The sequence below is a fragment of the Polyergus mexicanus genome, unplaced genomic scaffold, assembly GCF_030449975.1.
Source record: "Polyergus mexicanus isolate NDT 795.1 unplaced genomic scaffold, iyPolMexi1.0 SCAF_23, whole genome shotgun sequence".
In the NCBI taxonomy this organism is placed as follows: Eukaryota; Metazoa; Arthropoda; class Insecta; order Hymenoptera; family Formicidae; genus Polyergus; species Polyergus mexicanus.
The window spans coordinates 77,713-91,282 of record NW_027223343.1 but is presented as its reverse complement, the minus strand read 5'-3'; the positions used below and the strand labels follow the sequence as shown (position 1 = coordinate 91,282).

Below are 13,570 nucleotides of genomic sequence, written 5' to 3'. Positions count from 1 at the left end.
ATGATTGCTCTCAAAACTGGAGTGCTTATCACGCTATTTCTGATCGCTAATATCTGCTGTCTCGCTAATAACAGAAAAAACAATCGATTTCTGAAGAACTTTGGTAAATAGATGTGTGCTATATTTTTAGTTGTATAGTAAAAATTCACAAATAAATTACAATTTTATAAACCGACCTAAATGTATTTTTTTTTTTTTTTTCCAGATCAGTTGGAAAAAGTGGAAAATCTCGAAAATGCGATCAATTCACATGGACAGATGAGATTCTTCGATGAACTTGGATGTAAGTATAACATTATTATATTTAATAATGTTATATTTTATATTTAGTAACGTGTTATTATTGTTTCAAGTATGCCACTATGAGATCTTGGCTATTTAAATTACGTTATCGTGAGTGTAACGGCAAGTAGGCGTTATAAAATGAATTTTAAGGATTGTTTCGAAAGAGAAAGGCCACTCGTACATTACTTTGAATAATAAATAAATTTCTTTTCCTGAATCATTAATTGAAAAATGGACAGAGCTTATGCCACCTTTGACACGCTTCACTATCGCAATGTTTAAGCACGATTTAAATTCAATGGTTCAATTCAAGAACTATTGATTATCATGTATTGTATAACATATCTACAGTCAAAATGGAGAACAATATATAATACTTGATTGTCTCTCTTGATTGTCTCTTCTTCAAAATTAATTTTGATTAATAATTGTGAGAGTAACGTGAAAATGATAATTCAATGCATTTACTCGTATCTCCGAGTAATAAAGAGAGCTGATACGTATTGGAAAGATTTTAAGATGGCAAACCGGTTGACGTTCACCGGATATACATATTTATAAACGAAGACAATGACCTATATCTTCATTTTATAAGCAGTTCAATGTTTTGTATGCATTATCTTGCACGCAACAGTTATAATCAAATTGAAAAATATGTCATATAGTATATTATATATATAATATAAATCAATCAATATCCAAGGGAATTATGTAAAATTAGCAAATATTTGTTATTACGTGCAAAACAATATATTCGAAGAATATAGGTATATATTAAAAGAATTGAGAAAAAAGTTGAAGAGAAAGATTTTCTTTGAATAGCATTTTATTGTATTTGGCGCCGCAATCATCTGACATTTCTCGCGAATAGAGATTGCGAGTAATATTTTCTACCGTAAACGTAAGGAGAGCACGAGAAAGATTCACAGTTGAGTTAACAAGGGAGACGAAATCGGAATCGTACTTGAGAGGCCATTTACTGACGCTTACTTTCTACAAGAATATTTATAACGAAGCGCACGGAAGCTCTCCGTTTTCACTGCGACCTCAGTGGGTCTCGGTCTCAATCAAATTAAAAGCGCGTTTTACTAGTTTTACATATTTCTTTTTACTAAAAATAAAATACGGTATTCACTAAATTACTTCTCTCACAACAGTTGCTGAAATTTTAATTACTTCAATTAGCGACGGAATTTCATGATTTAAGCGTTTAGTATAATTAATTTCTGCTAAATGATAGTTGATGGTATTAATGCAAATACTATCCGATATTATTCTTTTGATCTTACTCTTTCTTAATTGAGCTTAATAAGTAGTATAGTTTAGTGTAGTAGTAAAATAAATATATTTTCTGTGTGTTAATGTTCTACGTTAATTTACTCTTAAAGGTAAAAATACTTTCAGTGAAACCATGCGATGAAATTGGGTCGCGATATCTCAAATGTGTGTCAAATCTATTCGATGTAAATAATCATTTTAACCAATTGAAATCGGGCGATTTCTCGAAAAAAATTCTTCTTTACTTATAATAAAAGTCTATGTTTTCTTATTCATATATATAATAAAAGTTATTATTATACGAAAAATTATTTCGCGACTTTTGAATTTTTATTAATTCTCTGCTAACAATAAGATTAATGATATCAATTTTATTTTTAAAATATCACACATTGTTGACAATATTGTTAAATTCCAATAAAAAGAATAAAATTAATGGGAAATACATTAAATAGTATGTAACTTTTTAAGACATAATCTCTTTACCATATTTTGACAGTAATCAAAAAATATATGAGTATTAATAATAACAAAACACAAAATAGCTTTGAAACAATTTGACAACGGATTTATCAAAGAGATGGGGCAATGTCCATCCCGATTTTTCACCCTCGCGAAGCGGCTGTGGCCCAAATCTTGATAAAGTTTTCCCGCTATTCAGAGTACGACAATCCCGCGTCGCGGCAAAATAATTCAGCGAAGAAAGAAATGGAAAATAAGACGCACCGCGATGCGTTAGGACAAGGTGGGGAACCAACGAACGACACTGCCGTCGCCGTTGCGGGAAAGCTGATGCCGGTGAAAGCGGACGCCTCCTTAGATCCGAATCGAGACTCGTGGGACATCGGCTTGAGCTAGTCCACGTGCAGAAGGCGTGCATTGTCACACGGCTTCTCCGTCACCTCTCCGTGAAGTGTCATGAAAAATCTCTGAGACCTCTGAACTGGTTTCTCGATCGTATTACCCTATCTTTGGAAAAAAAAAAAAAAAAAAAAAAAAAGATTCCGTCCATTATCTTGAGGCTCATAGAAAAATTTTCAACGCGCTCGAAATTATTCCGAGAAGAATCAGTGATATCAGAATGGCGGAAAATTTACATTGGATCGTAAGAATCGTCCGAGGTATTGCATATCTCGCCGGAGACTTCGATGAAGCTAGAAATTTGTGAGAAAAATTAGAAAGTGAATCAAATCTGTTATCGTATAAGACCGTTATAAAGAATTTATAATTGAGAATTAATTGATAATTAAATCATATTAAGTGTACTCAAAATCTAAATTTTTTTAAACATGTCAATATTAATTAATTAATTAATTAATCATCGAACAGAAGGTGGAAGTTATTATTCGTAAAAGAAAAAAAAAAAAAAAACAAGAAGTTGACGAACCAAAGAAATTGTAGACAAAGCACTTAATTCCTTAAACGTTTATGCCAGTGAAATTTAAACTAGTCAAACCTCATAAGGGATTTTACAGCTTCCAACTAAATCACGTTTCTCCTCAAGTAATTTCGGAGAAACTCGAGTCTCTTAAAATCTTTACTCATCTTCGTCAATGGTTCAAAGAGATGAATCATTCGTGAGTTATATCCTTACCATGCGATGCGTTTCTTTTTTCTCATGTGCAATGAGACCGCGATGACGTACAAAGTATCCACGAAATAATAAACAAAAGTCACAATCGACCATGAATATCGTGCTCGGGATGCTTCTGATCACCATAGTCGGCGCTCTCGATCATCATGACAACTACTCGTGGAAACGCAGAGAGGACATCAAGGTCGCGGCCACGAGCCGATCGGTTTCATCAATTAAGGTTAAAGAAGCTCACCCGCAGCGATCTAGTATACATTCGACTCATAGATCGAGATCGTCGAATTCGTTCAAGGGCGACGTTCTACAAAATTCACCGAGTAGATTCGCGGTTGCCGAGGACGAGCAACAGGATCTCTGGAATCTCGGTACCGTCAGAACGAGACAGGATTTGACGCGCGAAAATCGAGCCATTGACAGCACTCTGAAGAACGTGATCGACAGACCATCCTTGGGTAAGGTCGAAAAGTACCAGTACCTTTCGAATTTTCCGTACGGCAGTGACGAGACCGCTGACGTCACATTGGAGAACGCGGAATATCCGCAGAATACAGTGTTCTCCAAGAATGTTCAGCAAGATTTCCTGGACCATAACGCGAAAGAAGAGGAGGAGGAGGAGGAGGAGGAGGAAAAAGATTGGAGCGGGCAAAATGTATTCCAGAAAGACCCGCAAGACGAGATGGAGGAAGAAACTAACGTTCAGGAATTTCTGGATGAAATTAGACAGAAGAAATTGAATGGAGAACTCGAAGAACTGTTGAACGGACATCGCCAGGGCAGAAGAAGGAAACTCACCAGTCAGCAGCAAGGTGTTCTGCTTGTGGAAACGCTCAGGAAGAAGCGAAATCACACCAATGATCATCGAGGGCACGGTTCCAATCTTCAGAGCGGCCTTATGGATATGCTGGGCAGAAGTATGTTTGTAAGAGCGAAAAATGGAATGGAAATATTGTTGCTGCCGGTATTATCGAAAGGATTAAAAGTGCTTTCACACAATCAAATAATATATAATATAATATATCGATCTTAAGAGTGAACTTCACAGGTTGCTGCGTATAAAAAAAAAAAAAATAAATAGAGACGTAAAATATAAATAAAAGTAAAGTATAAATAAATAAGAATAAAATGATATAAACGGAATATATAAAATTATATAAAATTAGCAAAAAGTGATTCATCGTCTTATAATATGACGGCTTTCAAGATTTGATAAAATTTAATATTGAATATCTCTTATCGAATAAACACATCGATATCGTGACAGATTTCCACAATAGGCTATTTTTCTATATTATTGAAAAAAAATTGTAACTAGATCTTTTTCCTTGGCAAAATCTTCTGCCGAGGTATTAATATTAAAACCGTTTATCTTCATCAATATAAAAACGATCCATCATAGAGATATCGACGTTTATACGTGAAATCCAACAATCTGTTTCAGTGATACCGCAGACGTGCAAGTATAAAGGCACGAAATTCGAGTGCGGCCTTAGTATTAGCTGCGTTTTAGGCGGCGGTCGACCTGTCGACCTCTGTTCCGGAGGTTTAATATGGAGCTGCTGCGTGGACGATGACGATATACCTGAAAAGATACGACCGACCGCCGGTCTGCTACAGAATGCCAGTAAGTTATTTTCACAGAGCATTTCTCGAGCCACGAGATATCCGGTAGCATACACCTCGAGCAGTAATTTCTGGCTAAAAAAAAGGAATAGATTTTAATTGATAAATTCGCAAATTGTTCTTTGTGTTATCGTCTAGAAGCGGAGGAAACGCCGTATGTTTTTCTCACGGAAGAATTTTTATTCCAACTATGTGCCTCAATTAATTCTCGAGGTCCTTTTCATCTGTCTCGTCGCGCCGCTATAAATTTACAACATCCTCAAAGAGAGTCCCCGTCCTCAAATGTCGTTAAACCGAGACTTTCTGAACCGAGACCTCGTGGTTATATCGCGACTCGTTTGAAAGAGAGAATGACTTCTAGTAAACATATTTAAATTTGATTATGGCGTGAATGGTCTAATCTTGATCTTTATTCGTAATAATTATCTGAACATTATGCATATTTAACGTGAGGTAAAATCGGATAAAAAAAGATCACACATGACTATAATTTAACTTCCTGGGAATGTACGCATGTGTATAATGTCGTCTCAACAGATTAAATCAAAGGGTTAAGACAATTATTGTAGATCGGGAGAAGGTTGAGAACATCTAGTTTATCGTTTAACTGAAAGGAGACACTGGCTGGAAGTAACCTGATTTCTATCCGGCGACACATCCGAAATTACACAACCAACACTGTCCAGCCAGCTAGAATATATAGTAAACGCGAGCGCACCGACAGAGTATACGGACGGCACTTTCAAATACAGTTATTCACACCTAGTTTGCGACGGCAAACGCGTTACGAGCCCGCAGAACTTACGCGGCTTTCTCAAGCCGCAAAGTCCCTCACCGTAACCGCGCGAAATATGACGAGGAAATAATGTCACCTACGGAGAACAAGAACAATCACAAATTATTATTTACACATTGTTTCATTATATTATTTACAACTACAAATAATCCGCGTTATATTGTATATGCGATTTTTTCCAATTTTGATGAAAGCGCTCCTTTGTTATAACAGAAACAGTAGATTATACAATACTAATAGAGAAAAAATTATGTTTATAATATTTATAATCTTTCAGTCGTGATTACGAAATATCTTTTACGTGCATAATTATCCGCATATTAAATCGATTAAACTTGAAATACATGTATAGTATAATCACGACGTTACTGGACTTAACGCGACGCGAGTGATTCCGAATAGCTAACAGCGACATCGTTACGTTGCCCAGCGTTTTCCATAAATCTCGGGCACCAACAGCCGTACGTGGATGACGACGTGCACATTTACGGGAACGTAAGGCCGTCACACGGCCAGGGGGGCTCCCATCGGCCCCCTCCTGCGTTCAACAAGCCGACGACGAGTCTTTACGATCCGTCATACGCGATCTGGAATTACGATCGGCCGAATGATCTCGGCCACGATCGACCTACGTACACCACCCGTCCTCCGTATCACGCGGTCCAGGTGGACTATCTCCAGGACGAATACAACGGTGTCTATCCGCCCGCCGCTTCCGGCGTACACGTGCCGGCGATCGAGGACTCGTCCAACGCCGCCGTGGACTACTCTAGATACCGTGGTAATCGCACGAGAATGCACACGCAGATTGTTGCACCGATATGTGTCGAGCACGATGCGCGTCGATATTTTTATGAAACCGATTAATCGGCGAATTCGGATTCCGATGTTGTGTAGGCGCGCAGAACTTTTGCCCCGCCGTGCGTTAACATGGAAATCTGAACTCATCGAAGTTACAATTTAAAAAATGTATAGTTTCTCAATGCCTGATATCGAGCTTATGCATTTCTTCTTATGCTCGTTGCGCTTCGATCGTTGCAGCCGACTGAAATTTCCAAAGTCTACTCGATTATTGGCTCGGATACGCTCGATGTCGACTAAACTATAATCGATTAAAGAACAATGCACTAGATTAGAAAACAGATGTTATTATGCGATCTAATAGATAATTAGATATTAGATATACGATAAAAGAAACGATAATCTGACTTCAAAGCGTGCAGAGATGTACAGAATTATAGCTTCAACGAAAATCATTACGAAATAAACGAGACGAACTGTGACGAGTTTTATAAAACAGATGATTTATAAATATATACTATATTTACTATTAAATATATTAAAATATAAATTGAAATAAATTATCGATCTATAATGATATCAATAATCGAAAAGTTTCATGATCGAGACAACAATTCAAACAAGCGCGCAATCCTTTGCACGGAAACTGCACGAGAATGAGTACTTCCGCCGTCACATCGCACATTCTACCGCACAAAGCTGCCGGAAGACGATCAGAAAATTGGATTTATGAAGAAAAAAATGAGAGAACGCTGGAAAAGGTGAAACTTGACTGTACAGGAGACAAAAAACGAAAGACGGAAAAAATGAGAAAGACAATACTGAATAGAAGACTGCACAACGGAACACGGAAGAAATAAATAATTGCATTCTTAATAATTTTCTGGTTTTCTTAAATATTAAACTGTAAAATAGAAATATGAGATATGATAAGAATAATTGAAATATAAAAGTTGATTAGAATTTTAATGTTTTTGAGAAAAATATAAAACCTTTAAACATATATGTGTGTGTCTATGTCATTTGTATTCATATATGCAATTGTATTCACATATTTATATTTATAAAGATTCTATTCGTGACTGATTATTGCAAGATTTTCTTGCAGTAGCGTTGATTAATATACAATATATCGCGATAATAAAATTACAATATATTTCCCGAAATTGCGTGAACTTTCTACGCTTATATTAACTCGCTATACTTATTTTCTGCTTTCTGTCTCTCGCCAAGGCTCAAGCGACAGTCGACGAAGAAAGTTTAACTGCACACAATATAATTGTAGAAAGTATCAGTTAAAAAATTTTCAGCATAAACTTATCCTCTCTACATCTCGTATTTTCATTTTCTTCTTTACGACGCGAATCGCACAAGCAGCAGCTCTTCAATCTTTCGTCCTATCCAACGAAACGTCACATAATGTCGCTATCACCAATTATCAGGCACTTACTCTCTTTATTTTCGATCGTTAATAATAACGTCGTCTCGTCGTTTCAGGCTGCGGCGAGCTCTATACCAGGAGCAACAGGATTGTCGGTGGCCACTCGTCCAGTTTCGGCAGCCATCCGTGGCAGGTGAGAGGTCCTTCTCGTGCAGTTTCCTCCTCCTCGTCGCTGCTCGGCCACCATAAATATCTCTTGCTGGGCCCTCGCCCAGCGACACACTCTTCTTTTCCGCTGCATTATTCATCGAAAATGAGCCAATGCATCAATTTGCGCGTCTAAGCGAGAAGGAAAGAGAGAAAGAGAGAACAAGGGAAAAATAATCTATTAAATCTTCTTCAAAGGCCCGCGAGCCGTGACCGACCACGGCCTCGAATGCATATTTCATGTAATGTACTATTAAATGAATCTCTCTCGATATTCGCTCTGTTGCAGGCTGCTATTATCAAATCGGGGTTTCTCAATAAGAAGCTATCTTGCGGCGGCGCCTTGCTGAACAACCGATGGGTTGTCACCGCGGCGCATTGTGTTGCGACGTTAGTATCGTGACATACTCTCATAAGTGGTATGATAGAAATATTGATCCATGCATATTTTATATTCCAGGACACCCAATAATAATTTGAAAGTTCGACTTGGAGAATGGGACGTTCGAGATGCATCAGAGCGATTGCTCCATGAAGAATTCAACATCGAGAGGAAAGAGGTTTTGCCTTTTAAATTTATGATTTTTTCTTTAAAAATATTACGTATTTTTAAATCGAGATCTTTAAAGTCTTATTAATCTATGAATATATTTACAAAAGCTCAGCACGTACAATGCATGCAAGAAACATAATTATAAAAAAAAAAAAATTCGAAATACTTTCCTTTATACAAAATCTTAAAAGATTGTTTATTTGATAACAATCATGCTAAAAGTCGTAATAATAACAGGTACATCCACAATATTCTCCTACCGACTTTCGGAACGACGTGGCTTTGGTTAAGCTGTCTCGGACGGTAGCTTTCAAACAGCACATTGTCCCGGTTTGCCTGCCGGCGAGGAATTTGAAGCTCTCCGGTAGAACCGCAACCGTCGCTGGTTGGGGACGAACCAGGCATGGTCAAACTTCGGCACCATCCGTTCTTCAAGAAGTCGACGTCGAAGTGAGTAATACTCTCGGCCGACGTATTTGCCTTTGATGATAAAACGCTTCCTCGAGAGCGAATTAATATATGCGGATATAAGTACACAATAATATTATTTTTTACGCGTAATGCATTCTTCTAGATCTGTTCTCTCTTTTAATTTTAAATGATGTTTTCACATTAATATATTCATATAAGGGAGATTTATATAATAATATTATAATATATTTATTAAACGGCTATATGTGTCTGACGCAAAAGTTCGTTTGTTGTAAAAAAATTATAAAGAGATACACACATATTTATGTACATGATATTATTTAGTTTAAGCGGTAGATAATTTTTATTATCATGATACATTATTGTTATATATAATTCAGGTAATACCGAACGAGAGGTGTCAGAGATGGTTCAGAGCAGCTGGAAGAAGAGAAACCATTCACGATGTATTCCTGTGTGCAGGATATAAAGAAGGTGGACGAGACTCTTGTCAGGTAATAAGATGAAATATACAGAATGGTCGAAAAAAAAAATTTGATTAATATTTTCTTTTTAAATATTTATGTATTAAATTGATAAGTTCGATAATTTAGCTAAACACATGCTTGTATATGGTTGTATGTGGTATTATATAAAATTTTGTATATAAATTAATTTATAATAGGGTGATTCGGGTGGACCGCTCACGATGTCGGTAGAAGGCAGACACGTTTTAATCGGTTTGGTTTCCTGGGGCATCGGCTGTGGTCGCGAACACTTGCCCGGCGTATACACCAATATCCAGAAATTCGTACCTTGGATCGATAAAGTTATGAGCTAAGCGGAGAAGAGATATCTCAGTTCCTTTGAAGATCGTGGGTTGCTTCGCCCAAAAAAAAAAAAAGGAAGAAGAAGAGGAACACTCGAGAACGACGCGCACAATTACCAAAGTTTTAATTCATTCTTTATGAACTTTTGCGATCGTACTCGATTATTCTTAAATGACAGGCACTCCCTCGAAAGTGCTAAAATAATATGATGTTTGTTACGGCGTTGTATAAAGTATATTCAAAGCTGATAATGAAAAGTGACAAAAATTACAATCAATGTATCCCAACGATCATTCTGCTATGCCAGGAAAAAAGAGATGTTGAGATGTTGATTAGTAGCAATGAATGGGATATTTGATAGGAAGAACATTTAAGCTGCTCGTTAGCTTTGTTGTTATTACTTATATCGCAAATAATTTATTATCATAAATATTAAAACTGAAAGGTATGATTTGTTTTTGAATTTAGTTCTGTTATTTAAATATTTGATTTGAATGTTAATTCAATATAACAAATTAATAAATTAAAATGTTTTTATGATAATTACTTATATTACATAGAAATGCGTAACAATTCGAGAAATATTGCGTATTTTAAAAGTATTTACTTTAATGATACGTGATGTAATATTAGTGAGAATTTATTAAATTTATCTTGAGATTCTATCTGTGCATAAAAATTTATATTTTGCCAAATATTTTGATACCAAATATGTGAAATATACATACTTGAAAAAAAAAAGAACGAGTTATGTCAAAAATTTCGATAACAGTAAATTTATTGCCAATGTTATCAGTATCTAATTTTATATTGATTTCTCGATGATAATATAGATAAACAAGCTATGCTTCAAAATGATAAATATAACTTTTATTTATGCTAGCGTAGCCCTCGTATGCAATTTATTCATAAGAGATTTTTCAATATTCTATTATTTTTATTCAAATATTTTTATCAAATGCAACTTCTCGCTTTTATAATAGATATAAGATAGAAATTTCTTTTTCTTTAACTTCATATGATTATAGATATGTACTTTTTTACTTCCACGTTTGCCTCCTGTTATCGACCATCTGTAAGAATGGACACCGCCTATCCATTTACCTATAAATGTCCTACGTAGGATAACTGAAAACTTTCAGAATCCACCTTTGATAATTATAACAAAAAATATTTCTTGACAATTCTACGATATTATTGATATTAATATTCAATTAATTTAAATTTTAAATTTGATTATGAATCAATTTTTAGCCTTAGTAACAAATTATTGTTACTATCATCATATGAAGTATTGTATGTTTCTTAAAAAACGGTAAAAAATATTCTTTCTAATTTTGACTGTACTTTAGAAAAATTTTAATAAAATATCTACCAATATTCAAGAAAATAATTAAAAAATAAAAAGTCAAGTGGAGAGAAAAAAATTGATATCTTCATGAAGATTAATTGATGGGATATAAAAAAAGGAGGAATATTTTTACCCTTCCACTTTAGGTTCCAGGATATGTAGATCCACTCCTGTCCTCGGCAGAAGCGGAAAGAGAACGGGATTGGTCACGGAAAATGCGCGAGAAGTGCACTTACCACGGATGCAGGAGGGAGAAAGCGAGAGCAATGGTGGAGGGTAAGTTGCTAATTAGAGCCAGATTAAACGCTTGTCTGGGGAGCCATTTTCCTTGCCGTTCCTCGCCGTGCCCGAAGGAGGATGAGCGGCGTAGCGGGACGGGGAACGGAGAACGGGGTGAGGAAAAATGGGGAGAGTTTGGCGGGGGTGGCTGAGGCTGCGAGAAACGGGGAAGGGGATGCGGCGACGGAAGGGACGACGAAACGCCGACGCCGGCGGGAGAGGCGGGCTTAATGAAAAGTGTTTGCCCCGTAAAAGTTAAGATTAATTGGCGCTCGGGGGGTGGTTACCGCGATAATCAGCCCGGGCCAGTGGTTTTCAAACTCTCCCTGGTCGCCCTCCCGATTGCATTCTCCTTCGGGCTGCAATCGCGTACGTAAGCAAAGGTTCTTCTCGAAAGGGTTCATGTATTTTGTATATTTGTACTTCTTATTATTACCTGGTATCTCTTAAAGAGAATGAAAATAAACCTTTGCATTGTATTCAAATGCAATATCGAGAGATTAATTTTAAAAGAACCTAAGTAGTAAACAGAATTGTGATGTTGATCAAATGTGAAATTTTTTTTCTTTTATCATAAAACCCATTTTAATCAATTTGAGATTAGCATTTATAATGATAGAAATTCAAAAAAAGTATACAACTTTTCAATAATTAAAATCCTATTTTCCTCTCAGCTATTTTCATAAACGATTGCTAATTTTTAGTCATTATAATGTTAAAATATTTGACTCAAATATATGATCGATCTTCTTTTAATTTGGATGAATTAAGCCTAACTAAGCTTAAAATTATGCAAGCTCGTTTAAAATATGACATTTATTTTTTACATTTTTGTCGTACTAGAAAATTTTATTATTTTAATTATATACTTACAATCTTTCTTCCATATTATATATGCTTATATAATTATGTCATGATATGTCAGTACTATTGTATAAAGATGATTGATGAAAAGCCGCAAGAAATACTATTATAAGAGATTCTAAAAGCTGTTAATTTTAAAATCTTTTACAATTTTATCAAAAGTGATTTATGAAGCGGCAGTCAATTATCGGCGATAATCACACGGCGCATAATTAGAGAAATTTAATTACGCGTTTTTCCGAGCAGCGCTTTCGTTTACGGTTGAGCACAGCTGGAATGGGAGGTTAATTTGGCGACACCTAGTTTCATTAACAACGCCATTAAAAGTAATGGCCGGTGAGGGGGCGAAGTCGGTCGCGAGGCCTCCTAGGAGGCTGGGAGATTCTAATTACGGAATAGGACTTCCCCGATGGAGTACGTAAGGTGGGGTTGGGGAAGGCAGAAGAGATCGAACGCCGGATACGGAGAGGGTGGACTATCGAGTCGAAAGACGCCATGATATTCGTTAAACGGCATAATTGCACCCTCCGGAGCGGAGTAATTGTGCCGAGCCCGACGACATCGTGAAAAACTTATCATTTCTCCGAACTGATTATTGAAATCGCGCGATTAATTTTCGCATTTGAAATGATAGCTAGAAAAATTAACGGTGGGGAATATCTCGTATGAAATCTTTATTACGTAAGTTTCAATATGTATAAAAGTATACGAGAAAGATTATTATAAGTACAATATGTTACGCGACATACGTGTATGATAATATGAATAATGTAATGAGACAATAAGTCGGATAAGAAAGGGAACGATAAAGTAATTTCTATAATTAATGATTTTTATTGATTACTAAATAGTATATCGAACAAATCATGTCTCCGTACGTGATCTTTTTAATGTCCAAGTTGATAAAGCGATAATAGAATGAGATGAGATAATTGCGTACATAACTTTATTGGAAAACTTATAAATCGATTATATGATCTTATTTGCTATTATCGCTTCTTAATCTAAAGTGGAGAGATGTATTTGATGACGATGATGACTTATTTATCGTAGTAATAAAATAGATATTTTATAAACCTATTTATATCAATAAAATCGTTATTTATGATCCATCTGACATTTACAATGATTCATACGTATCTTTACGTTATCAGATATATTAGAGACACATATAATATCTCATTACTTAATCGTATTAAAAAGAAATGAAAATGAATGTATAAATATTTTATGTAATTTGTTTATATATATATATCGTATATAAAATTTCATATATAATATTTTTTTTTAATGCAATGGCAACACACTTTCTTTGCGAGA

General features: G+C 35.6%; 1 protein-coding gene across 2 annotated transcripts; it reads left to right on the top strand.

Moving 5' to 3' along the window:
• Window positions 1-10,067, top strand: LOC138942593 (serine proteinase stubble). Of its 2 annotated transcripts, XM_070312934.1 has the most exons (9): window positions 1-103; window positions 206-283; window positions 4,596-4,778; window positions 7,872-7,948; window positions 8,252-8,352; window positions 8,423-8,522; window positions 8,753-8,965; window positions 9,328-9,441; window positions 9,612-10,067. In XM_070312934.1, exons 1-9 carry the CDS (start codon window positions 1-3, stop codon window positions 9,765-9,767), a joined length of 1,125 nt encoding a protein of 374 aa, XP_070169035.1. In that variant the 3' UTR covers window positions 9,768-10,067. The 2 variants fall into 2 exon arrangements, with proteins under 2 accessions (XP_070169035.1, XP_070169034.1); XM_070312933.1 differs by lacking the exons at window positions 1-103; window positions 206-283 and adding an exon at window positions 3,249-4,068.
• Window positions 10,068-13,570: the final 3,503 nt, after the last annotated feature.